We start from the raw sequence: 24187 nt of genomic DNA, 5'->3' as shown, positions 1-24187 counted from the left end.
CACACATGTGTATTAGAGATTTGTTATAAGGAATTGGCTCCGATAGTATGGAGGCTGAGAAGTCCCAGGATCTGCAGTCAGCAGGCCGGAGAGCCAGGATGTAGTTCCGGTCCAAGTCCAAAGGCCTGAGAACCAGGAGAGCCGATGGCATAACTTCCAGCCCGAGTTCAAGTCCAAAGCTTGGAGAAGACCGTGTCTTACCTCAAAGAGAGGCAGAGAGAGCAAGGTCTCTCTTACTCAGCCTTTTTGTTCTTTCAGGCCCTGAACGGATTAGATGAGGCCCACCACACTGAGGAGGGCAATCTGCTTTACTCAGTCCACGGATTCAAATGCTGATCTCATCCAGAAACACCCTCACAGACACACGCAGAATAATGTCTAAGCAGATATCTGGGCACCTCATGACACATAGACTAATCATCACAGCGTCTGACAAGGCCTCAGAGCCTCATGGGCAAGGGTCAGTGCTTGTCACAGCCCCACCAGTTCCTGGCTGCGTGTGACTCTGTATCTCAGTTTTCTCGTCTGTAAAATGGAAATCATAATAATACCCAACTCTTTGTTTCAAAGACTCAGGTATTTATTCAACAGACTTTTTCTGAATGCCCGCTACTGTGCCAGGCCCTGTTAGATGTTCTGGGGATATAGCTGTGAATAAAAGGTACCTCCTGTCAAGGCGTTTACATTCTAGTGAGGAGAAACAGACAGTAAACAAATGCATGTGTCATGTGACAAGTGTGCATGCTAAGAGGAAAAAGGAAACTCAGTTCACACAGGTGGAGCATTCAGTCAGTGCCTGGCACACATCAGTGCTTCATAGGTATCAGTCGTCATTGTCATCCTTTTCACCGTCAGTGGTGTGGGGATGGGAACAGCTCCTTGTCTGCCTCTCAGAGTGAATGTAGGGGTCAGGGATGATATTAACAGTCATGACAGATGGTTTTTACCTATATATGTGGTTTTTCCTTACAATAAATATATGTCACTTTTGTACACAAAGAAAAAGGTAACTTCCCCTAAGAAAATCAAATCAACGGTCAGTGTGAACAGGGCTGCGATCCAGTTAGTGGGGAAGTGAAAAGGCGAGAAGAGAAAGATAGTGACACAGAAGGTGGGAGGAAGCAAGCAGAACAAAATTTGCCGGATCATAGAGCAGTGGTTTAAAGTGTAAGCCCGTCCCCTGATACCGAATTCTCAAATAGTTATGCTGGAGTTTAGTAGAGAAACAAAGATTTGTCCTTCATTCTTGTTTCTTTACTTTGCCTACGATTTGCAGTATTACACTCAGCGTTTTAAGAAGCAAAGAGCTTACCACCCTCAGTAAACAGATTTTAATAGAGATTAACAGATGTCATGATAAATCCACATGAAAGTGATTGTTAATTATGTGTAGTTGATTATCACACTCTCTGTACATCAGTGACACACATGGCTACCCAGAGTCAAGAGGTAATCCATCCTCAAATTCCATTGAATCCAGAGGAAAGAACTGAGAAAATGAAGATTTATCCAACCCTCACCGTGGGGCAAGCACATTATCCCGTTGATTTCTCGCAGCAGCCTGTGAGGCAGGTATTCCTAATCCCAGTTTTCCAGATGGGAGCTGGGGCTCAGAATAATTAGCTCAGGATCACACAGACAGTAAAAGAATGCTCCAAAATCTAAACACAGTCCCTCCCGTTCGCAAGGCCCACCATTTCCCTACTCACAGCTGCCTTAGGGAAGAATGTGCAGGGAAGGTGGGAGGAGGAAGGGTGGAACTTGATCTGAAGAAGAGATGAAACTCTAGCCTGATGCTCTGATTGACGCTCGTGAAAAGGATTGCGCTGTTCAGGCTGTTGGTGTGGGTTACGAAATGGGCAAACCCAAATGGCTTTGCAATTTCAGCTTTAATGTTGGAGTGTGTTCATTTGGGGTGTCTCCTTAAAACATAACCTTTCATTTAACTTTCGTGTTATTTGTGTCAACACCACCTGTTTAGCTGTGTGCTTATACACAGCGATTACTGCTAAGTAGCCATTACTGGATACCCCTTTGTTTCCTTCCTTGGATCTCCAGCTCGATTGCCTAACAAATGTGAATAGAGGATGGGATCCCTCCTGGTACAAACCCAGAGGCTGCTGAGCGCCTGCACGGTGTAATTTGGGAAACAGGGTTGCTGAAGCCATGCAGATACCCACCCTGGCCTTTACATATCTTTAAAGCACTTATTTCGTTAAAATAAAAAGCTAATCATTTTTAGAGGGAATGGGAGGGAAGACACTGTTTATTATTTCTAGCCCTTCCTTGAAAACTTCGCCTCTAGAGGACTGCTGAGGAAAGCTTTCTGGCTGGCTCTGTGAGCCTCCCACGAGCCAGCAGCTAATGCATGCTTCTTGCACGAAGAAACATGCCCAAGGCAAGGTCAAAAAGTCATTCTGAGGGAGCCCAACACGCCTGCCGCCTCGCATCCTCATATCGGGAGATTTCTCTCTGAGTCTCAAAGAGGTTTTTGATTTTTTTTTCCCCTGGTTAAGTATTTATTTTAGCCCAAGGGCATTTTAAGTATTTGAAATAGATATTTCTATAGTGAAAATAAAAATTCATTCCCTTGAGATGGACTACAAAGAGTTCTGGGTCTCGGAACAAAACAGCGAACAAAGAGAGAAAAGGTGTAAAGATATGTAAAAAGCTCTCTAATTGAAAACCTCTTTGGAATACCACATTCTCTGTGATGCCACTTGGAAAACTGTTTTAAAAAGCAGTCTGTTTGGAGATCTCAAGCTGACGAAGTGTTTCCATCTCTCCTTGCCCTGGCTTGATGACCAGACACTTGGATGCAAAGAAGGAGAGGTGTTGTGATCTCGTGACTCCCAGCCAACTGCGGGATTCTGATCTTGGCTCTGACACAGTCCTGCTCTGGAGACTGGGTTAGCTAATGTAACCTGGCTTCATTTTCCTGCCAAAATGATGGGGATTAATAAAATTTCCATCACAAGGATCTCCAAGGACAGCGGTTTGATAAGAACTTTCTATGCCAGTGTCTTTTAGGACTCCTGCTAATTAATGAAGCCAACTGCTCCCCAGCTCCTGCCTGGAATTTGTATTCTCTCTCTTAGTTTTGAGAATTAGTTATGGTTGGTGCTTAGAAACTACAAATAAGACTGCTTTTTTAAAAGAAGTGAGTAATAGAAACCAAAAAAAAATTTTATTTGGCTTAGAAATGAAAAAGAAAGTGTTAGAAATTGTAACTTACTAAAAACAAAAATTTCTCTTTCATACCAAGAATATTTCTCAGAGTATTTTATCCAAACTATTACATTCCGAAATACAGTATTACAACTTTTAAAGGATTAGAATGCTTTAATAACAGATATCTTAATCAGAATGCTTTGTTTGTATTGGGTAATTAAAGTACTTAGGTTTGTTTACTATTATTCAATCAAACCCGAATATATAGAGAGAATATACATACATAGAGTAAATTATGGGCATTTTCCTTCGATTTACTTTCTCAAAATGGACCAGAAATGTTGACCAGTAGAAATGTAAAAATCATGCAGAGGAAATCATGATTGAAATCCATTGTATCAGGTGACCCATTTCAACATATCTTAACTGACATTATTATCTGAATTTAATCCTCTCATAAGCTGATAGGATTTTAGCACTGCATGGACCTTTAGAAATGATCAGATTAACCTCCTCATTTAAGGAGAATATCACAGAGACTCAGATTAAGTGATTAATTGAAGTCCCAGGTTGGAACTGAAACCCAGGTTTTATTTTAATTCAAATTAGCAGAATCTGTTCCTTTGACATGTGTGCTGCTGTGCTGGGAGCCTCAGCTGAGAGAGTACCAGCTCAGGAGGCTTCAGTCTAGCTAGGACATCCTAACAGCTAACTTTTGTCAGGTACTGTTCTAAGCACTGTACATAATTAGCTCTTTAAAGTCTCCCAGCAGCCCTGTGGGGTAGGTGAGGCACAGAGAGGTTAAGTACCTTGTTCAAGGTCAGACAGCTGCGAAGTCTCAGACCAGGCAGAGTCTATGCTCTTAGCTTTTTATTGGTGATTACAACATAAGGCAGACCATTATGGACTAACAGAGAGGTTCAGGCCGAAGGCTTTGGAGATCCAGAGAGGTCCACATTGAGGATTCAGAAAAATTCAGAGAGGAAAGGGTCTGAAAGTGGACGGGAGTTGAGTAATAGGAGAGATGGAGGGAGAGGTGGGGAAGCGTTGGAGGCGAAAGGAACAGTGTGAGCTGAGGCATAGAGATGGGAGGAGCACAAGACAGACTCATAGCATTTCCCTCTGGAGCCATATTTAGACAGAAAGGAGAAATCAGGAGTTGAAAGATTTCAGGAGAGTACCAAATGAGATTAGAAGGAACCTAGGCAGCAAAAAATGATTAGACGTCTGTTCAAGCTGTTTGAAAGCTCAAAAAGCTTTCTTGCACAGATTAACAAAGGCCTCTCAACTTTCTTCTTTTTCTGATAAATGGAGTGAGAAGTAGTGCATTTTGGGCACAGAGTATATGTGTCAAATTCCAAGCCGTTTTTCATTGAAAGAAAAGGATCCTCATCAGTCTTCCCGTCCTATCTGATGCTGCAGTTCTCAGGGTTGTAGGGCTTTTATGATTTTAATATTCCACGTGTCTTATGTCCTCAGCTTAAATATTGCATATACTAAACCGTATAACTGAAATGTCTAATACACATATCATGTGGAATGCATGTGAAACATTTCCCTGAAAAGAATTAAATATTTAAAATGGCCAGTGACTTTGAAATTCTACTAAATTGGTTGGCCTTTCATTATACATGGACACTTTCCCCTCAGCATTGCCAACTACTTGAAACTTTCCACTTCTGCTGCCACTGTGTTCAGGGTGGCCCTAGTTAATGTGTATTCCAAGCACCAACTGTTGAGTATTTTTTTCAGCCGATTAAACTTGTATTTCAGTGCCTCTGAAGACTTCCTATGAAAGCCCCTTTTTGAAACAAAGGCTTCCTGAGTGACCTTCTCTGTCGCTGACTTGCTCTGTTGACTTGCTGGGCAAGGATTAAGTCTCTTCGCAGCTCAGTGTCTTTGATCCGTAAAACAAAGACCGTCCCTCTGCTCACAGCCTCTCAGGTGTGTGAGAATAAACAAGTGAGCGTTGGCAGGGCTGAAGCTGTTGTGGGTTTAAAAGATATGATGGAAGGGTGGGGTAGTTTATTAATTGTAACAGCATCCATTAAGCATTCTCTGTGTGCCCCTTACCACTGCAACTGCTTGGCATGTATTCATTCATTTTATCCCCACAACAACCTTATAGATACTATTCCTGTTCCCATTTAGAGGGGAGAAAACTAGGGAACGTGCTAAAAGGCAAAACAAGGATTTGCACCGAGGCAGTCTGATTCCTGCATTTATTCACTAGAGCTGTTTAGAAATGGAATGGACTATCTTTTAAGACAGTGCTCTCCTTCTTCAGTGTGTGGCTGCCCAGCAAGTATGTGGAGAGGGGTGTGATTCGTAAGGTTCTGGGATTTATGGAATGCACTTATTCGGCATTGTCCCAAATCTTGGAATCCATTCCCTGTCTCTAAGTCACTTAAATGGAAAGCACTAAAAGCATTGCTGCCTCCCGTCGAAAATTGTTATAGGATCATCTCTTGCATCCAAGTAACACATACCGCATGGCTGGGAGGGACCTTTCAACAAATAGAGGGGTCCTGGAAATGCGTCAGTGACAGACACCCAGCCCTGCCATCAGTGAGCTAGACTAGTAGATACTTCCACGTATGGCAGTGGGTGCTGGGCTAGATGGAGTCTCCACGGCTCCGTGTGAGGGCAGAGCCACTCTGGGGCTTCCTGGAGAAGCTGACACCTGGTTTTAATGATAAAGGAAGGGTGGGAAGGGTGAGCTGTGAGGGAAAGTGCAGATGCATGAAGCCACATTATCTGTGTGGGGAGCTCCACGCACTTGAATATTGCCAGAGTATTTGCAAATCATTGATGTAAAAATAAAGGGACTATTAGGCTGGACTTTCTTAAAATCCTCTGCCTTTACCACCCTCTCTTTACCCGTGAAGTACAAATGAAGTACTTGAGAGAGAGGTAAGGAAAACATCTTTTGCAAAATTAGAATTTCATGGATAAAATGACCTCTTTTTTCATGTTAGAAATCGCTGATAATTGTGAAGTGGGCAGATATTACACCAAATTGTTAATTGTTCTCAGGAAAAATTACTCTTATGAACTAATGAACTAGGATCAATCAATAAAGAATAAAATAGAATTGGATTTCTAGTAACAGAATGTAATGGAATCAAATAGAGCAAAGGCTATTTGTGGTACATAGTAGGGGGCTCAAGAAATTTTTGCTAAATATGAATGTCCATCCAGAGTTCGTTAGAGATAAATAAAACCAATGACCCCTGCCGGTGACTCAGACTTAAATTAGAAACTGCCTCTAGTGAATGCTGGAAATAGAACTAGCACAGATTAAGATTAGTAAATCCAGGGTACTCCTGTTACAGATAGAAACATTTTCCTTTTAATAAGGCATAAAGCAATTTATCCTCTTTAGGATAAATTAGTCAGTTTTCATTAAATATTTTTATTAAAGTAGCAAATCTGGTGAAACTAATTGTAATTTATATTGCCATTTAAAAATTATTGTTCAGTTTAGCATTTTGAAAAAGATGACTAATGCCTTGCTTTACCTTAAATATAACAGTCAAAAATAAAAGCATGTAGCAAATCTGTAAGTGGGTCAACCCTGCACCCACCAAATAGTTCCTGGGTTTTCCTCCTTAATGAGCACTTGATGATTGCTCAGTGATCAGTTTGGAAGCTATTTATAGTCACTAGAGTGATAGATATCCCAGTATAAGAAGAGAGACTATATGGGCATTGGCCATTTCTAGATATTTTCTATGCAACCAAGCAGATGAGTTATGACCTCAGAGCCCATGGAGAATTCTAGGAGGAATCTTATATCCTCAGCATTGCATGGTGTACTTACCTGCTGTCTCAAGTCAACAGAAGCAGGAGATAATTAGCGTAATTTGTTGTTACACTGGTTTTTCCTTTTGGTTAAAATGTATGTGCCGTCTACCTGACACTGAAAAAATCAATCCCTTTAGCCACTGAGAAGTATATTACATACATATACAGTCACGCACCCCATAACATTTTAGGCAACAACAAACCACCTATACCTTGGTGGTCCCATCGGATTAGTACCATAGAGCCCAGGTGTGTAGTTATACCATCTAAGTTTGTGTAAGTACACTCTAGGATGTTTGCACAACGATGAAGTCTCCTAACGACACATTTCTCAGAACATATCCCCATTGTTAAGCAATGCATGACTGTCTATATTTCCCCAAATAATAAATTATTATGGCATTTAGTTGTTGCTAGATTAACATCTGAAATCATAGACTCATAGAATTTCAGAGTTGGAAAAGGTCTTCGAGATCACATGATCCAGCTGCCTCCTTGATAGATGAGAAAGCTGTGGGCCTGCAGAGTTAAATAAAGCCTGGTCCCAAAGTCACACAGTGGGGGGTGGCAGATGGAGGGTTCACACCCTTGGATGCCTAGGACAGGAGTGGTCCTTCTACTAACACTGGCTCTTGAAGATGGAGAAGAAAACAGTAAATCTCCAGCAGAAACAAAAACACGAATGACACTGTGGATTGTTTTCATGTAGACTGCTAAATGCCATCCTACATTGTTTCCTCTGAGCTTCATCACTTAGTCTCCTTTTAGAAGGATATATGAAAATTCTCTTGGACAGAATCCTTGTAGTTACACAACCAGTTTCTCCTTCTATGATCAGGCCTCTAGTCTGTACTTTTTCTTTCATTCCACACTTTTCAAGGTGTTTGAGGTGTATAGTTGGATTTGATTGTCCCCCTAATTTTGGTCCTGTAGGGAGACCTCATGTTGTCATCTCTAATAGATGAGGCTCACGCTGAGGGTCAGAAAGGCTGAGGTTACAAAGCTGTTTTGTAGCAAAGGTAGCACCAAAGTCCAGATTTATTGGATTTCATAGACCTAAGCTCTTTGCCTTAAAATGTTGCTCTGTATAATTACTCTTGAAACAAAATCTTTACACCGAACAGAATATAATTATTTTTGTGATTTTCATTAACTGTATTTCCTCCCTTTGCATATGTGTGCTCTATTTTTCCCTTTGTTTTCTTTACTCTCTGCATCTCTGTTGCCCTGTCATCTGATTGGTTGGCAGGCCCCAGCCAGCAGAGTCCAGAGTCCCAGACAGTGCCTTTTGTTCTAAGCATCTGTTTGGATTATAAATATAATTTGATGATAAAATTAGACTGTTATACTGATTTCGTTTCACTGGAGCCACAACATACCTCAAATTTTCTTTGACAAACAAGCTATAAAGATGGCATCTCATGCTATTTAATTGTTCATCTTGATCTATTTGCTCATTCTAAAGAGCTTTCCTAAAATTCTTAACATATACATAAATGGAAGTATCACTGATTTCCTTCCTTTTACTTCTGTTAGAAATGATAATCTTTCCAATCATGGAGAAATCATTACCTTTATTAAAGTGAATTGTTTTCTGGCAATTTTTTTTCAAATATCAGTAGCTAACATTCACTGTGCACTTATTATATGTCAAGCCCTTTTTTCTGTGCTCTTTACATATGTTGATACATTTAATCCTTTACCCTATGCAGTGAGTAATGTGATGCTGATTTTATGGTGAGGAAAGTGAGGCACAGAAAGGTTAAGTTACTTGCCCAAGATCACACTGCGAGTAAGTGCAGAGGCAGGATTTGAACCCAAGCAGTCTGTCCTGTGAGTCGGAGCTCTTAACCACTAGTACACTACCTCTCAAAGTGAGTTCTCCTGTAAATGCCACTTTGCAAATATAAGTTTTGTAAACTCTGCTTTCATTGACTCATGGAGAGCCATGTGGGCCTGGGGAGAGGAGGTGGGTTGTGAACGTTCATCATCGTTAACATCCTGCTGGCCTCTCGTTACCTCAGGGATCAGCAACTTTTCCAGCCCCGATGCCATGAATGAAAATAAAAAATACTGCCAAGTGTCACTCACAGGCCTGAAGTGGGAGATGGCAGGTGGGTGGGGACTGAGAGATCCATTGTAGGTTTTGGCCGAGTAACGTCAATGATGAGGGTTGGCTTCTCTGTCGTTACGTTCTTTATATAAATAAAATATATCCTCTCCCTCCCATTTCTCCCCAAGTGAGCTCCCAGACGTAAATATAAGCTGGTTAAAAAGAAGCCAGGGAATCCTCTCCACCGAACTCCCATTCAGCCCACCTAAGTCCATGACTGCCCCCTGCCCACCTCCTGTTTGTCCTACAGGAAAAGCAGGCCTGCCTTTGTGTCCTCCGCGGTGGGAAGGGAGGGGGTCTGTGTCTCTAGCCTCAAGGGTGAGCACAGTGCTGGCTTGTGGATACTCAGTAGCTGTTCAGTGGATGAATAAATGCAGATCAATGTACATTGCTCCCTGAAACCTGGGCTAATGTCCACTCAGTTTTACAGTGACTGTCAGCATACATCGAAAAGCGTGCTAGTGACAAGATGCACATTGTAGATGGGCCAGAAGTCTTTTCAGAGCGTGAATTCTGGTAGTGTGTCTTGTGAACATCTGGGTGTCTCTGCAGTCAGCTCGTAGGCATCTCTAACTGATAGGTTATATTCCTTTTTAAGAGGTTCTGGCTAGCCTGGCTTGCAGGGTGAGAGTGGGAAAGTCATCCGTCTGGTCTGACCTTATTGCTCTCAGTTCTCCCCGTGGCTTTGTCTCTGGGAGACGCTGGCCTGCACCTCTTTGCTCAGAGCCTGGATATGAAGCCAGCTCGTCTGGCCCCAGAGCCGCATGCTCACTTCTGCGCCAGCCTTAGAAACCGTCACGAGTGAGAACCCCCCCACCCTGTTAGGTGCCTCCATGCATCCTATCGTGTAATCCCAATTTTTTACCTCCGAGGAATGGGCTCAAGAAACTTGCCCAGCTGGTAAGCAGTGGCACCGGAACTCAACTCCAGGACTGCCTGGCTCTGGTGGCTAAATTCGTCGCCTGGTTGGCTCAGTAGACTAGAGAGCAAGACGGCTCAAGAGTGAGAGGGAAAGATCCCATATGCAGCGTTCTGAGTGCTGTCTTACAGGTATTCCTGCCTGCCACCCCTGTCTAAAACAAGCCCCCAGAAACACAGCTTGGCCGAGCAGAGGCCACAACCTGGACAGAGGGACTGAGGCTCTGCGGGCCCAGGTTCCTTACAGCACAGCCCTTGGGGCTCAGCCTAGGGCAGCCCGGGGGCCCTTCTTTCCCCATGAACCTGAGAGCGTCCTGGGAGACCACTGGAACGGGCTTGCAAGGCCGTGGCCCTGCCCTGATGGTTGTGTTAGTCTGGCACTTGCAGAAACTCAGTTACAATTAGAGTCCTCGCGTGTATTGATAGAAGAAAAGAGATCTTTATCTTAGGTTGCTGACAATTGAGGAAACCCAAAAAATGTAGTTTCTCAGAAGAGCTTTTAGTGATTAATGAATTTCATAAAACAACAGGCTGTGTATGGAATTAGGAAACATTGTCGCTGATGTATTGCTTTTCATTCCCCCGCACCAATTAACACACCTTTCTTTTTTCAGGGACCGTGAATTCTAACACTAACTGTATTTCACAAATGATTTAAAACTGTCATCCCATTAGTCCAATCCCAGGTATTTATTGGTGGTGCTATTTTGGATGCTGGGGATGGAGAAGAATAATGCCAGCCTCATTCTAGGTATTGAGTAAATAGTTGTTAAATGAATGGACAAGCTGACTATAAAATGGTCCTTCATTTGTTTCTCACCAAATGCCTGTTTTCCTCCCACTGTATATAAGGCAACATTAAGGATCTGAAGTTGCCTAAGATACTGTTGGTGCCCTAGCAGCACTTACAGGACCATCCATGGTACTGGACGGAACACAGATGTCCATACCACATGGCAGAGCGTCTGAAGGGCTGTCAGTAAGTAGGTCCTGGTGGTTGGATGAACAAGGTCACTGTGACTAGGGAACCAGGTGAGATCTGAGCTTGCCTTGGAGGATGAGTCAGACTGGTAACAGGAAGGGGTGTATGGGGAGGGCATTGTGGGCAATGGGGTTGGCTTGGGAGAAGGCCACAGAGGCAGGAAAGTACAAATTCTGAGGGAGAGTTAAGTGATTGACTCAGAGTAGTACACAAAGTGCTGGTGGGCCGGTGCTGGGACCAGACCATGAGGGTGTTGAATTCCAGGGTGGAGGGAGTCCTGTCAAGTTTAAGAAAGGTCAGAGAGAGTGAGAACAGAGAAAAGGCCCTGGATTCTCTTTCTTACTTTCCATTGCCTCTTCTTCTATGCTAAATGAGGTCACGTCACACCCCAAACCATCCTGCATATCTTCCCAGATCACTGCTAACATACTGCTTTGCCCATACTGTTTACACCCCTGTGGATTCACAAACCCCTACTGAATGAATTCTACCCTTCTTAGTTGAGGTTTCAAGGCTCTCCTGATCTGGCCCATGTCAACCTCTCCAGTCTTATCCTTCAGCTCAACTACCCAACCATCCACTTTACAAGCACTTCCCTGGATGCCCTTCTCTGCCATCTTGTCTCCTCATGCCCACCTCACCTATGTAGGCCCCCCTTCCCCACTCTACCTTTGCTGATACTATCCTTCCAGCCTGAATGCCTTCTCCCTTCATTGGTGCCCATGAGAGTCTCCAAGGCCTGGTTTTGAATCTCCAAAAATTTAAACTCTTAGAAGATGGAAGCCAAGTCTTTATTTTTCCACCTATCAGTGCCTTACAGGTGGCAAGCACCAAGCAAATGTCAAGTGAATAACTAATTATCTTTCATTCCTTCTTTTCCTCCATTCCTAAATATAACCAAGAGTGACTATATCCCCCAAGTAAAGACCTTCCATCTGTATGATGCTTTAGACTTTCCAAAGGTTATGGCAGAGCAGTCCAGAACACCTAAGTGGGAGCCAGACTGCTGGGGTTCCAACTGTTGCTCTTCCAGTTACCAGCTGTGTGACCTTGGGCAAGTTACTTAACTTCTCTATGCCTCACTTTTCTCATCTGTATAATGAGGAGAATAAAGGTACCTACCTCATAAGAGTTTTTAGAAGGATTAAATAAGCTATTTTTATACAATGCTTAGAACAATGTCTGTCATGTAGTAAGCATTATATAATGCTTGGTTAGCTAAATATATACATATTACATATATGTACACATATGTATTAGTGGTATAGGTTATATACACACATATATAGTAAGTAGTCAGTCAAGTTTAAATTACACACACACACAGGGATGCACAACTGGGGGTCCGCAACAACCTTGTAAGGTGAGCAGAAGTATTAAATAACTTCCCCCGCACCTAGTCACTGGCAGATCCATTCCTGGAACCATCCATGTCTTCCAACTTCTGAGCCAGAAGTCAAAACGTCGAATTTATAGCCGTAATCCACTTCTCCAACACGTGGATAGTTTTCAGATACATAGTGTTTTCTTGACACTGAATATTGAAATTTACTATGGATATTTTAATTATTTTGATTTAAAGTACAAGAGTAGTGTCAGATACATTATATAGGTCTGTCTGTAAGAAAAAAATATTAACAACTTCTGTGCAAAAGTTTTTATATAGGATTTCACAATCTCACAAAGAAATCCATGATGTGGTCACTTTCTACTTGACTATATTCTTCCTGCAGTTAAGGAAAGAGGGAGCAGAAAGATAAATGGAGTGTGTTCAACGGAGAGTTATGCATGAGGTTTTAGTAGAGAAGAACTCAAATAGGAAAATATGCTATTGGAGTACATTTAAATGGATGTATGCCTAGCATGTCATTTGGCATGCAAAGGCTTGTGTTTGCATTAAGCTGATGGAGAAGCTGTTATTTTCTTTGCAGCATGTATTCAAAATGCACCTTTAGAAAATAAAAGCTTTCTTCTACTTCTCTGAAAAAGAGAGAACTGTCTGTTATTTTATTTTAAATACAAAACACATTTAACTTCTGTCAACAGCTTACATTTTAAATAATGCGGTTTGTGCTTGCCTTCATTATCTGTAATTAGAGTTCTCAAAAAGCTTTTAGTGTTTTTCTCCCTGACTTTTACAATTCATTCATTGTAACTTAACGTTTTAGAGAATAGTGGAAACCCTAAGTCATACTGGGAAACTGAACAAAGAAATTTTCTGGAAATTACCATTGAGCTGGGTAGAGAATCCTCAACTCTGTGTTGAACCGCTTTATGATGAGACACTGACACCCTTTTCTTGCTAGTGTAGGTCAGACTCAAATGTTTTCCTTTTAACCCAGGCTAGTTAATAAGCAACGCCATGCTGGCAGCCAGCTCAGTGTCCTAAGGCTCCGTTTGTGCAAATTACCTGCTTACTTTAGCCCTCAGCATCAACATAAAGCAGGAGTCAGGGGTTCAGGTCTTTTCTTCAGGATGTATTTAAAAGAAAGATTTCTCAGATACGCAGGGCCGGCTGGGATGCCTTTTCATCCAACTGTGATAGAGTCACGTGTTTGCATTTCTTCCTTCCTGTCTATTAGCAAGAAGCATACAGACAGCTGAGCAACTGTGTGTGTGTGTGTGTGAGAGAGAGAGAGAGACAGAGAGAGAGACAGACAGACAGACAGAGAGATTGGTTTTCTTCACCCTCTCATTTAAAGATGTAACTGGAACCAGGACCCAAATGGTCTGTGTGTTTGCTTTGGGCAGGGAATATCAACAGAGCCAAGCCTAGAAATGCAAGGTGTGTAGTAGATCCATTGACCTCTCTGCTCGCCCAGCTGCAGGGTGACTCCCTGTTCACTCCCCAGCTTCTTCCGAATGCTATTTTATTTTTCTTTGCAACTGGAGGAGCCAACCAAACTTCCCCCGGACTGGTTTGATAATTACTAAAAACAGACAACTTTGCACTTACACGCAGCCCAGAAAAAGCCGCCCTGGGTCTGTGGTCGAGCCCTCGCTTGGGTCTTGTTCAGGATTCGCTAGCTCACGTTTATAAGGACAGGCCTCATCAGATTTTATGAAAATAAGTAAAGACTCTTCATGAAGCCCATGCTCTGCTCTTCAAAATAGTCATCTTGAGAATGTGTATTAAGCTGAACCGTGAGAAGGTGCTGATTTTCTACGTTTTTTATATAACCTGCAAAACCAGCAATTTCATATGGTTCCACATAGATTCATTCCAGTGATGCTTTTAGTCCCCAAACGATTTTAAAACTCATCCTTTGAAATGAGAAAAATCAAGTTCTTGAACTTCAAAACATTCCATTAATCTCTGTTCACTACACCTTAGTTATAAAATTGGCTCTGAATAACTTATGGTTATTTACAGATGAAATAAAATCTGTCTTATGTGGATGAGAAGTTGACGTAATTTATGAGAAAGTGCCACCACTGACTCCTTGGGTGCTAACTTCTGGAATGTTCCTTCATACATTAGTTGCATTGGAGTCATCACATCTTAGGTGTGTTGTTTCTTTTAAGGAGTGTAATTATGCTTAAAAAAACAACAGGTTTCAGAATTGGTCCAGATGTCTGACTCCACATATAAAAGCAGATTGAAATTATATTGGAAAACTGTGATTTTCAGGTAAAAATCTCTGAAAATCTGTGACTCTTATTCTTCTGCATCTAAGAATACAGACTTGATACAGATATGATAGATATTATAAAAATAAATAATAGTACACTTATTTATTATTTGAGAAAATGTTTTTAAACATCTGTGTCATCTAAAGTGCTTTGGGAAATAACTATATAGATTAAGTTTTTTTCAGATTAGCAGAGTGTTAAATGGGCAGTATGTGTCAAAAGCTTCAAAAATGTTCAGATTCTCCAATTCTGCAATTCTACTTTTGGAAATAGGGCACAAATTTGTGCACAAGCATTTCTGTAACAATAATATAACCAGAATTTTTAAGGATTTGAAATTTTTTTAATTTTCAAAAATTTTTAATTTGAGGATTCATTAAGTTTATAATATACATGGAAAGCAGACATTACAAAATTTTATGTTCTATATATTCCTAAATCTATTAAAATGCAAATTATGTGTATCATTTCTAAGAGAAGAGATAAGATAGGAAGACATCAAGGTTTTCAGTACAGCTTTATTTATAAAGCAAAAAGTTGAAATATCCTAAAATGTTCAACAATAGGGAATTAGTTAAGTAAGTTATGGCATAGTTGTATAAAGAAATATTATACAGCCCTTAAAATTATGTTGTAGAAGAATATTTAGTGATATAGAAAAATGTTCTGATATATCAAGTGAAAAAAGGACATAAGAGATTAAAAATTATAAATACAATGTGATCCACATTTTTTAAAAGAAGAAGTGATATGTGTCATTTTAAAATGAAGAAGAGAGAGAGAGAGTGTGTGTTTTTGTATGTGTGTTTTCATAGGAAAAAGCCTGGATGGCTGTATACCAAAATCTTAACAGTGCTTATCTCTGCTTGCTTTTTATTTTCTTTATTTTCTTTTTTGTATCATAGGTTTTCTACATTGGACATAAAGTATTACTTTGTGGTCAGAAAAACAGTTTTTTTAAAACTAAAACTGTGTATGAGCCTTAATATCTACATTTTGTATTTTGACAAGTAGATTTTATGCAATAAAATTCCTTTAGTAAGGGCTGTACTAATTTGGAGTTTTTTATAATTCCAAGGTTGGGCCAAAATTTATCCATGAATAATGGTTTATTTTGCAAATAATAATGCAGAGGAGATTTTAGAGAAACACTTTTTAGCTTCAGGGAACTTTTCAAGTGCACTGAAAACATGCAGAAGACTCTGTAAATCATTTTTTCATCAAAGCCTGTCCTCTAAGTGCCTCTTCCTGGCAGGTGAATTTGCATATTTGTTTGCTTTATTTAGAAGCAATAGTCTGTAATTCATCTATTTTACTAACAATGTGGCTCTCCCCTGCCAGTTGGAAGGTGATATTTGTAACATATACGTCATATAATGGTTTCCATTCACTCTCCAAGTTACAGACAGACATCTTTGAACAGTTTGGGTCCTGTTTTCACAGGTGATGAAAACGTACCATATGTATCATGCAGAGAGCATCAGTGCAGAAAGCAAGCTGAAAGAGGCTGAGAAACAAGAAGAAAAGCAAATTGGAAGATCTGGTGATCCAGTCTTTCATATCAGACTAGAAGAGAGACATCAGCGGCGGAGCTCTGTAAAGAAAATTGAAAAAATGAAAGAAAAGGTAAGTAAAAACATTGCATAGTCTTTCTGTCCTCACTGGAGGTGACAATACTAAGAACACTGATGCATAGCTGATAGACACACATTGTAAATTATTGTGAAATGGCATGCATTTCCTCCCACGGGAATGAAAAATGTTTAAGAAACACAAAAATCATGTAATAACAGCTGGACATCATTTAGTGGTGAATGCCAAGTATTCAATACACAATGTAGAGAACTTGAATATTAACTAAGAGATTTCATTGCAAATGGGCCTGAAGCCCAAATACACTCTTGTTATTCTCGTAGCTGGGTAATTTTAGTTTGTTATTTAAATCAGATTCAAAATGTAGTTTTCTCAAAGGACTTCAAAGATCATTTGTCTATGTAGAATAAATTGTTTAGAATAATAGAAATTCATGTATGTTTCTCTGTCTTATTTGAAAATGACTTTGTCGTCTTTCCCAATGCCTGGATCTTCTTCATTTCCAGAGACAAGCAAAGTATTCGGAAAATAAGCTCAAGTCAATTAAGGCACGGAATGAATATCTCCTAACCCTTGAAGCAACCAATGCCTCAGTTTTCAAGTATTATATTCATGATCTTTCAGATTTAATTGATGTAAGTACTTAAGTTTTTATATTTCCCATATTAAGATGGAATTAGTAATAACTATATTTCGTTGATTCTAAAACACCATCATTTATTAAAACAATGTTATTTTATGGAATACTCAGAAGGGAAAATGCTGCCAGTTAAACTTTACATGATACTAAGACACTGTTATCAATCGTCAGATGCATGTGAGAAAGTGTGCATCCTAAAACCAATGAAAAACACGTTATTAGGTTCTGTGAAGCTCTGACTGCATGGTAAAGCCAGCTAGGAAGGGGACTCAGTCATTTTTAAATTGTGCAATGGCACAGCCCTTACTGCATTCATTGATACAAAATACATTTATTGGGCCCCTACTACAGTGAGATGCTGAGGCTATGAGAAGCCATATAGAGTTCTTACCCTCTGGAATTTAAAGTGGAAAAGACAGATGTTAAACAAATGACGACTTTATTACAGTTGTGATAAATTCTGTGAAGCATAATATAGTGCCCGTAAACCACTTTTATAAATTTCTCTATCCTTTTCTCTCATAGAGTATGATATAAAAAGCAGTAATTGGACTCATTTAGAACTCTCCAAGCATATATCCCCTGTTATATTTATGCAGCCATTACTGTCATTGTTCTCCAACTTTGACCTTCGGCATCATTCAGAAAATATGTCCTGAGTAGCCCAGTCGTTGTGCTAACACTGGGAGACTGCAAGAATGAAACAGACAAAATCGCGTGTCCAGAAATGCCAATATCTGCAAATAAAGGGAAAAGTGATGTGTTGTAAGAAAAGCACAGATAAAGTGATAGAGGGTCAGAGAGTTGGTTATCTGCTGGAACTGTACCCATATACCGTTTTGTATGGATTGGATTCAACAGTTTTATGATATTGGAAAATTATTTTCTGTGGCTCATAGTTATCTATCCTAATTTAGACATAGAGTAGGTTAAAGCAACCTTATTTTTAGGGTGAATTTAAATTTCAAGTATTTAGCTATTATTTTAGAGCCACAGTTTGGGACTTCTACTGAAGAATTGTTACTTCATTAACACTCTGTTGTGACTTTTTCCTTTTATTTGAATCTAAAAACAATTTTATCCCATAAGATCATAATGTCTTTTTACAGAACCATTTAGTAATCAATAAAACCAGGGAAACTTTTTTCTCTTTTCCTTCGTTACAAGTATTGCAATCAAGTGACTAACACTTAATTGTTTTAAATACAGAAGCTTTTTTAAAAATATATTTATTTTCTTCTAGCACTCTGATGAAATAAAAGGGTTTTTTTCTGCTAGATTGCTGCTAGACTTCCTGAATAAAAATAATTTTTGACCCCTATTTTTAAGCTTAGATCTGTAAGAATTCTGCAAAGTATATGGAATATAGAAGAACTAATGTTACTACTCTGCTTGCTTTTTTTTTGTTTAGGGCTTACGTTAGTAGTGATTGGAGTACGTAGTTAAACCCAAGCCAATTTAACAGGAGTAAAAGTCCCCATGTATTGAAAAAGTATTTCTTTAATACCTACAATGTACCAAGCACTATTCTTGACAATGGGGATCCAGCAATGAGCAAACAGAGTCCTCATCTTCATGGAGTTTATGTACCAGTTGAGGAGACAGACCAAACAGGAATTTACACACACAGTATACATGTAATATATTGTATATTTATATCTTATATATCTATTCATTATGTATATAAGTATTAACAATAAGTTACTATTTATTGTAATAGTAACAATGCCATGAAGAAAAATAAAACAGAGCTATGGGGGTGCTTCTTTTGATGGTGTGGTCAAAAAAAAGCCTGATATTTGAGCAGAGAATTGAGCTGGAGTGCCATGTGGCTGTCTGGGAAAGGAAATCCCTCATACAGAAGGACTGGCAAGGCTCAGGGTGTAGAGCAGAAGAGTGTTTGGCAAGATGCTGAAGGACTAGCAAAGGAGGCAGGTATGGCTGGAGCTGAGTGAGGGAGGAGGAAAGTGCTGGGAGAGAAGGGAGGTGGAAGCCCACTCATTTGGGGGCTTTTGGACAAGGGAAGGGGTTCGGATTTTGTTCTGAGTGTGGTGGGAAGCCGTTGAAGTGTTTTAAGAAAGGAGGTGACATCACCTGGTTTACATTTTAAAGACTCACTCTGGCGTCTGGGTAGAACATAGACTGAGGTGGGTGAGTGGACAAGAGTGGAAACAGCGAGCTGTTTCTAGAGTCTTCTGCAGTTGTCCAGGCAGAGAGGATGCTGGCTTGGACTGGCATGGTAGCAAAAGACCTGTGAGAAGTGGTTGGATTCAGAATACATTGAAAATAGAGCTAATTAGGAGTTTGATACAGTGGGTGAAAAGGAGAGTAACAGTGACTCAGGTGCGGGTCATGAGTAGCTGGGGTAATGATGGTGCCTTTCACTGAGATGGGACCCTGGGGAGAAGCCAGGTGAAGGGCAGGGAGCAGTAGTTCTCTTACGTCTGGTACGATTGAGATACCTGTTGGGCATCTGTGTGGAGGTGTGCAGGAGCATCCTTCATTTTACTGGGATGAATAGGACAGGAATAGCGGGTCAGGATATGAGAGTCACCCTCATTGTCATGGATATTTATTGAGCTCTTACTAGGTGACAGGTGGGTTTCTCAGCAAAATCCCATTCATCATAACCTTGTGAGGTAAATACTGTTTCTCCATTTTATAGATTAAAAGACCGGAGGCTTAGCTAGACTGGATAACTTGCCAAAGGTTACACAGCTAGTAAGTGGTAGGCTTCAAACTCAGACATTTTAACCTCCAGATCTAATTAACTCTGATATAAATAAGTGATAGTTAAATATCCAAGTAATTTTCAATTTTAAAAAAAGTTAGACTTTTAAAAGATCAGCCTTAAATCTAAAATGTGAACAATTCTCTAACAATACAACTTAAGTATGAATTTTATAAGAAATGATAGGAAATTGGTTCGTTGTCACATTCAACTGAAATTGAATACTCTCAGTGAAAATTATACATTCGTTGACTCACTTTTAAGGCAGAGTGTGCATATGTACGTTCTAAAATGGCTGCTTATTTTGTAGAAATCCAATTTGCATATATAGTGGTGATCCTAAAAACCATTAAGCTTGACCCTTCCTAGTGAAAAAGAACCAGATTGATTATTATGCAAAGGAATCTAAAATCCTTCATGCTGGGGCCGGCCCCGTGGCTTAGCGGTTAAGTGCACGTGCTCCGCTGCTGGCGGCCCGGGTTCGGATCCCAGGCGCGCACCGACGCACCGCTTCTCCAGCCATGCTGAGGTCACGTCCCACATACAGCAACTAGAAGGATGTGCAGCTATGACATACAACTATCTACTGGGGCTTTGGGGGAAAAAAACTAAATAAATACAATTATTAAAAAAAAAAAAATCCTTCATGCTGTGTGAGCTTATTTAGCAAAATACCTTTTCTACTGAGCTATCTAATAATTATTAGAAGAGCTGTTATACCTCTAGTGAGAAAAAATCAAGACAACATTTTTAATGCACAGCATTTTGTATGTGAAATGACATAGAAGATACTAAATGTATCTTGATTACATCAAAGCATTATGAATAATCAAAGAATTCAAGTTGAGACCTTTTTTATATAAACCTCCAGTTTTCTTTGGCTTCTACTCATGACAATATCTATCTCTTTTCTTATAAATTTTCTGTGATAGACCATGATGAATGGATCTATTGGTATAAAAAATAGTCATATAAATTTCCCATAGAATTTATATATATATATTTTGTTGTTGTTGTTGTTGTTTTGCTGAGGAAGTTTCGCCCAGCTAACATCCACTGACAATATTTCTCTTTTTGTTTGTGAGCCACCACCACAGCATAGCCAATGACAGACGAGTGGTATAGAGCCGTGCCTGGGAACTGAACCCAGGCTGCTGAAGCAGAGCACACTGAACTTAACCATTGGGCCACCAGGGCTGGCCCTAGAATTTATACTTTAAAACTAATCTATTATTATTACAGAAGCAGTAAACGTACATTGTAGAAAACTAGAAAATACTACAAGCAAAAATAAAAGGATCACATTCGCATTGCCTGAGATCACCACTGTTAAAATGTAGACTTTTTCTGTGTCCACATACATATTTTTAGACCAGAAGGAGAGTACGAAATCATGTTTTACATACAGCTTTTTAACAGGCTTTTTTCTATCATTGATCTCCATCTTTCCATTTCAGAAAATTTTTCTCTCATCTAATAACCAGACAGTATTCCCATTTGTGACCCCAAAAAATGTTTCAATGCTGGTGTGTCTAGACTAGACTCAATTTAGGATCACACACTGCATCTGGGTGATGTGTCCCTTTAGTCTTTTTTTGTCTAGCAAAGTCCCTTGTGGAAGAGACAGTTATTGAGTAGTTCCTCAGAACATCTCAGCTTCTGGATTTGTCTGATAAATTTGTTGTGGTGTCATTTAGCCCATTTCTCTATCCCCTATATTTCCTACAAAGCAAACATTATATAAAGGCTTTAGGAATTCAAGTTAAGCACTTTGCAACAGAGTACATCATAGGTGGTGTTGCTACATCTTATGTAGATATGTAACGTCTGTTTAACCCACCAGTGGTGATGCTAAAATTGATCACTGACTTAGGGTGACGTAACTCTGATTCCCCCATCATGTGGTTAAGCTTTTCCCCCTTGCAACAAACTATGGATATTCTAAAACCTCTTGAATTTGGATTTTATTAAGTTGGAAATCTAATTCGGAACTGAGCAACATCTGAGCTATAATTTACTTTTGGTCAGCAAAATGCTTCCTTAGAGTACCAATTAATAATGTAAATTAAAGGAGAATAACAATTTAAGAAAATATTTTCAGGAACTTCAGACTAATCAATTTACATATATATCATTGACATTCTATTTAATGGGATTCTCTTTTCTAATTTCTACAGGTCTAAAAACTAATAATTCAAAACTTTGATAGACTAGTTCAAGTCTTTCCTATATATTTGGAGATGATCTAATGGTTTTTTTAAAAAATATTTAATAATTTCAATTTTTATCTATTTTAGATAAACTTCACCTTTACCTATCAGTTAGTTTGAATTAGCAAGGTTCTCTCTCTCTCTGAGAACATTCTATTTCTAAATAGTGGTTTAATTAGATCTCTACTGGAATTTTCTTCATTGTGCCTTGTTGTGATCAATAAATTAATTTTATGATGAACTATACCATTGAAAACAACACTTTTTGTTTGTAAACATTCTACTTGATAAAGTCCAAATTAAAAATATTAGCTATCAGACCTCTAAAGTTTATTGATATTGAGAAAAATATGAAGAAAATTATGGCTCAATTGTTAAACAAGTGTTACTCTTTTATTTTGGTTAGAAATATTTGAATGTAGTATACCAAACAAGGTTGAGACATTTGTGAGTTATCTCTAGGGAAAAGGGAAGTGGTTGCAGTAGGAAAGGGGTAGAAATATCAGCAATATTTTATTTATTTAAAAGGAGCATATATGTTTTGCATTTGTCTGTAAGTATGGCATATTTTATATTTAAAAAAAGAAAAAGCAGAGAGTTATAAAAGATGATAAAACCATGCCTTAAATATTTTAATCTAAAGCATACCAATACAATGTACTTGCACTTGCCAATCTTTTAATATTATGATTTATCTTTTTTGTACAGAGTTCTGAGTAGTCTTCCTTTGCACAAACCACATCCGTTTGTGTATTATCTATGATTTCTACTTTTGAGTTCTTTAATGTAGAAGAAAAAATATTCTGGATATTTACAATGTTTTCACAAGCTTGCACAATTGGCATATCTTGGCCTAATTTGATAGTAATTTTGTTTACTCTTAAATTAAGTCTTTCCAACTCCTTTCTCACTTATTTTATCAGTTCATTTAATATTTAATTAAATTATAATATAAGTGGCATAAATATTGTACGGTCAACTCTTAAAAGCATACAGACTAATTGTTTAAGCAGAAATGTACAGGAATGTTAGAGAGGACCTGTTAGCTGTGTGTGTTCACAGTACATTGGCAGTGGTCATGGTGCTATAGAGCAGGGGTTGACAAACTTTCTCTGTAAGGGGCCAGATAGTAAATATTTTAGGTTTTGTGAGCCATATGGTCTCTGTCCCTACTCAACTCTAGTGCAAAAGCAGCCATAGATAATAAATAAGCAAATAGATGTGGTTGTGTTACCATCAAACTTTATTTACCATGTCAGGCCATGGCCTGGATTTGGCTCACATGCCATAGTTTGCTGGCCTCTGCTTTATAGAGTGAACTGAGTATCAGTTAATCCAGAGTGTCACTCAAGTAGAAGACTATTAAGGTGGCTTCCCTTCTGTCTCTAAAGAAAGTCCTAAGTAAATTTTAATTTGTAGAGTAACAATCTCTTAGTTCCAAATCAGGTGGGAAGTGGAACAGAGTTAATTTCACAAGGAGGATTTTTATTATGTAATTTTAAAGAATAAATATGCATTGTAAGAAAAATATTGCAGATATTGACCAAAGGAAATTTAATTGCTTTGGGAGAATAAAAGCATAATCGTAAGAGAAAATAGGTAGTAGTTTTGCAAATAATAGATTTCACATCTGTGATCATTAATATCCTCAATATTAAGTGCAAAAGAGACTGTAACAAATTATTCTGTAGAAATTAGGATTTATTACAACCAGAAGAAAAATCATACAGACAACAAATATTTGTAAATGACTGCTGAAATTTTCAAATGATTATGATTTACTCAGAGAAAAGAGTTAGGGGAAAGTACAAGTCTTAATGCTAGGCATTTCTGATCTATAATCAAATCCACCACTCGGTATATCTGAAATTCTTAAAACAACTTGTTTTAAGATTGCAGAACTGGTAATGTAGCCTCTTTCAGTCCAGTTCCACACCTATCTACCCTCAAAAGGCATTCAAAGAAACAAAGTCTTCAACAGTGAAACTCTATTGGTGCTTTGTCCCAGAGACCTGCCCAGTGATAATGAAGTATTTGTCATGCTTACACTCCAGTTTCACGGTCTCCAGTTACTCCCAATAAAAGTTTGCAGGTCACTTTGGAGCTTGACGGATAAATCTTTGTTACTATTGTGGAATATAGCCATAGAATAATCCCCTACTCCAGCTCATTTTCTTGGTAGAGATATCCATCATGTGTTTTATTAGCCATTTATACAAAATGAGATTGAAATTACATTACATCATATGTCACATGCCATGTTTATTTTATCATTTCTAAATAATCAGCTGTCCTAAAGCTTTCAGCCTTATCCTTTTGTCTCCAGAGACGTGTGTTTAATTAAAAAGCAATGTATTCAGAGTTCAGATTTTTCTTAATTAGTTAGACT

General features: G+C 39.1%; 1 protein-coding gene across 2 annotated transcripts in view; it reads left to right on the top strand.

Annotated features, from left to right (window-relative positions):
• The window catches only part of SRGAP1 (SLIT-ROBO Rho GTPase activating protein 1), a 232084-nt gene that overhangs the window by 135871 nt on the left and 72026 nt on the right, over nucleotides 1-24187 (top strand). For both annotated transcript variants that reach the window (XM_014786697.2, XM_004429363.3), the window contains exons 5-6: nucleotides 16068-16250; nucleotides 16724-16852. In XM_014786697.2, the coding sequence (XP_014642183.1) occupies nucleotides 16068-16250; nucleotides 16724-16852 (312 nt within the window). The remainder of the gene's footprint in view (nucleotides 1-16067; nucleotides 16251-16723; nucleotides 16853-24187) is intronic.

Source organism: Ceratotherium simum, chromosome 17 (assembly GCF_057802395.1).
Source record: "Ceratotherium simum simum isolate JZ-2026a chromosome 17, ASM5780239v1, whole genome shotgun sequence".
In the NCBI taxonomy this organism is placed as follows: domain Eukaryota; kingdom Metazoa; phylum Chordata; class Mammalia; order Perissodactyla; family Rhinocerotidae; genus Ceratotherium; species Ceratotherium simum.
Note: the sequence above shows the minus strand (reverse complement) of the source record. Positions and strands in the feature narration are given on the sequence as shown.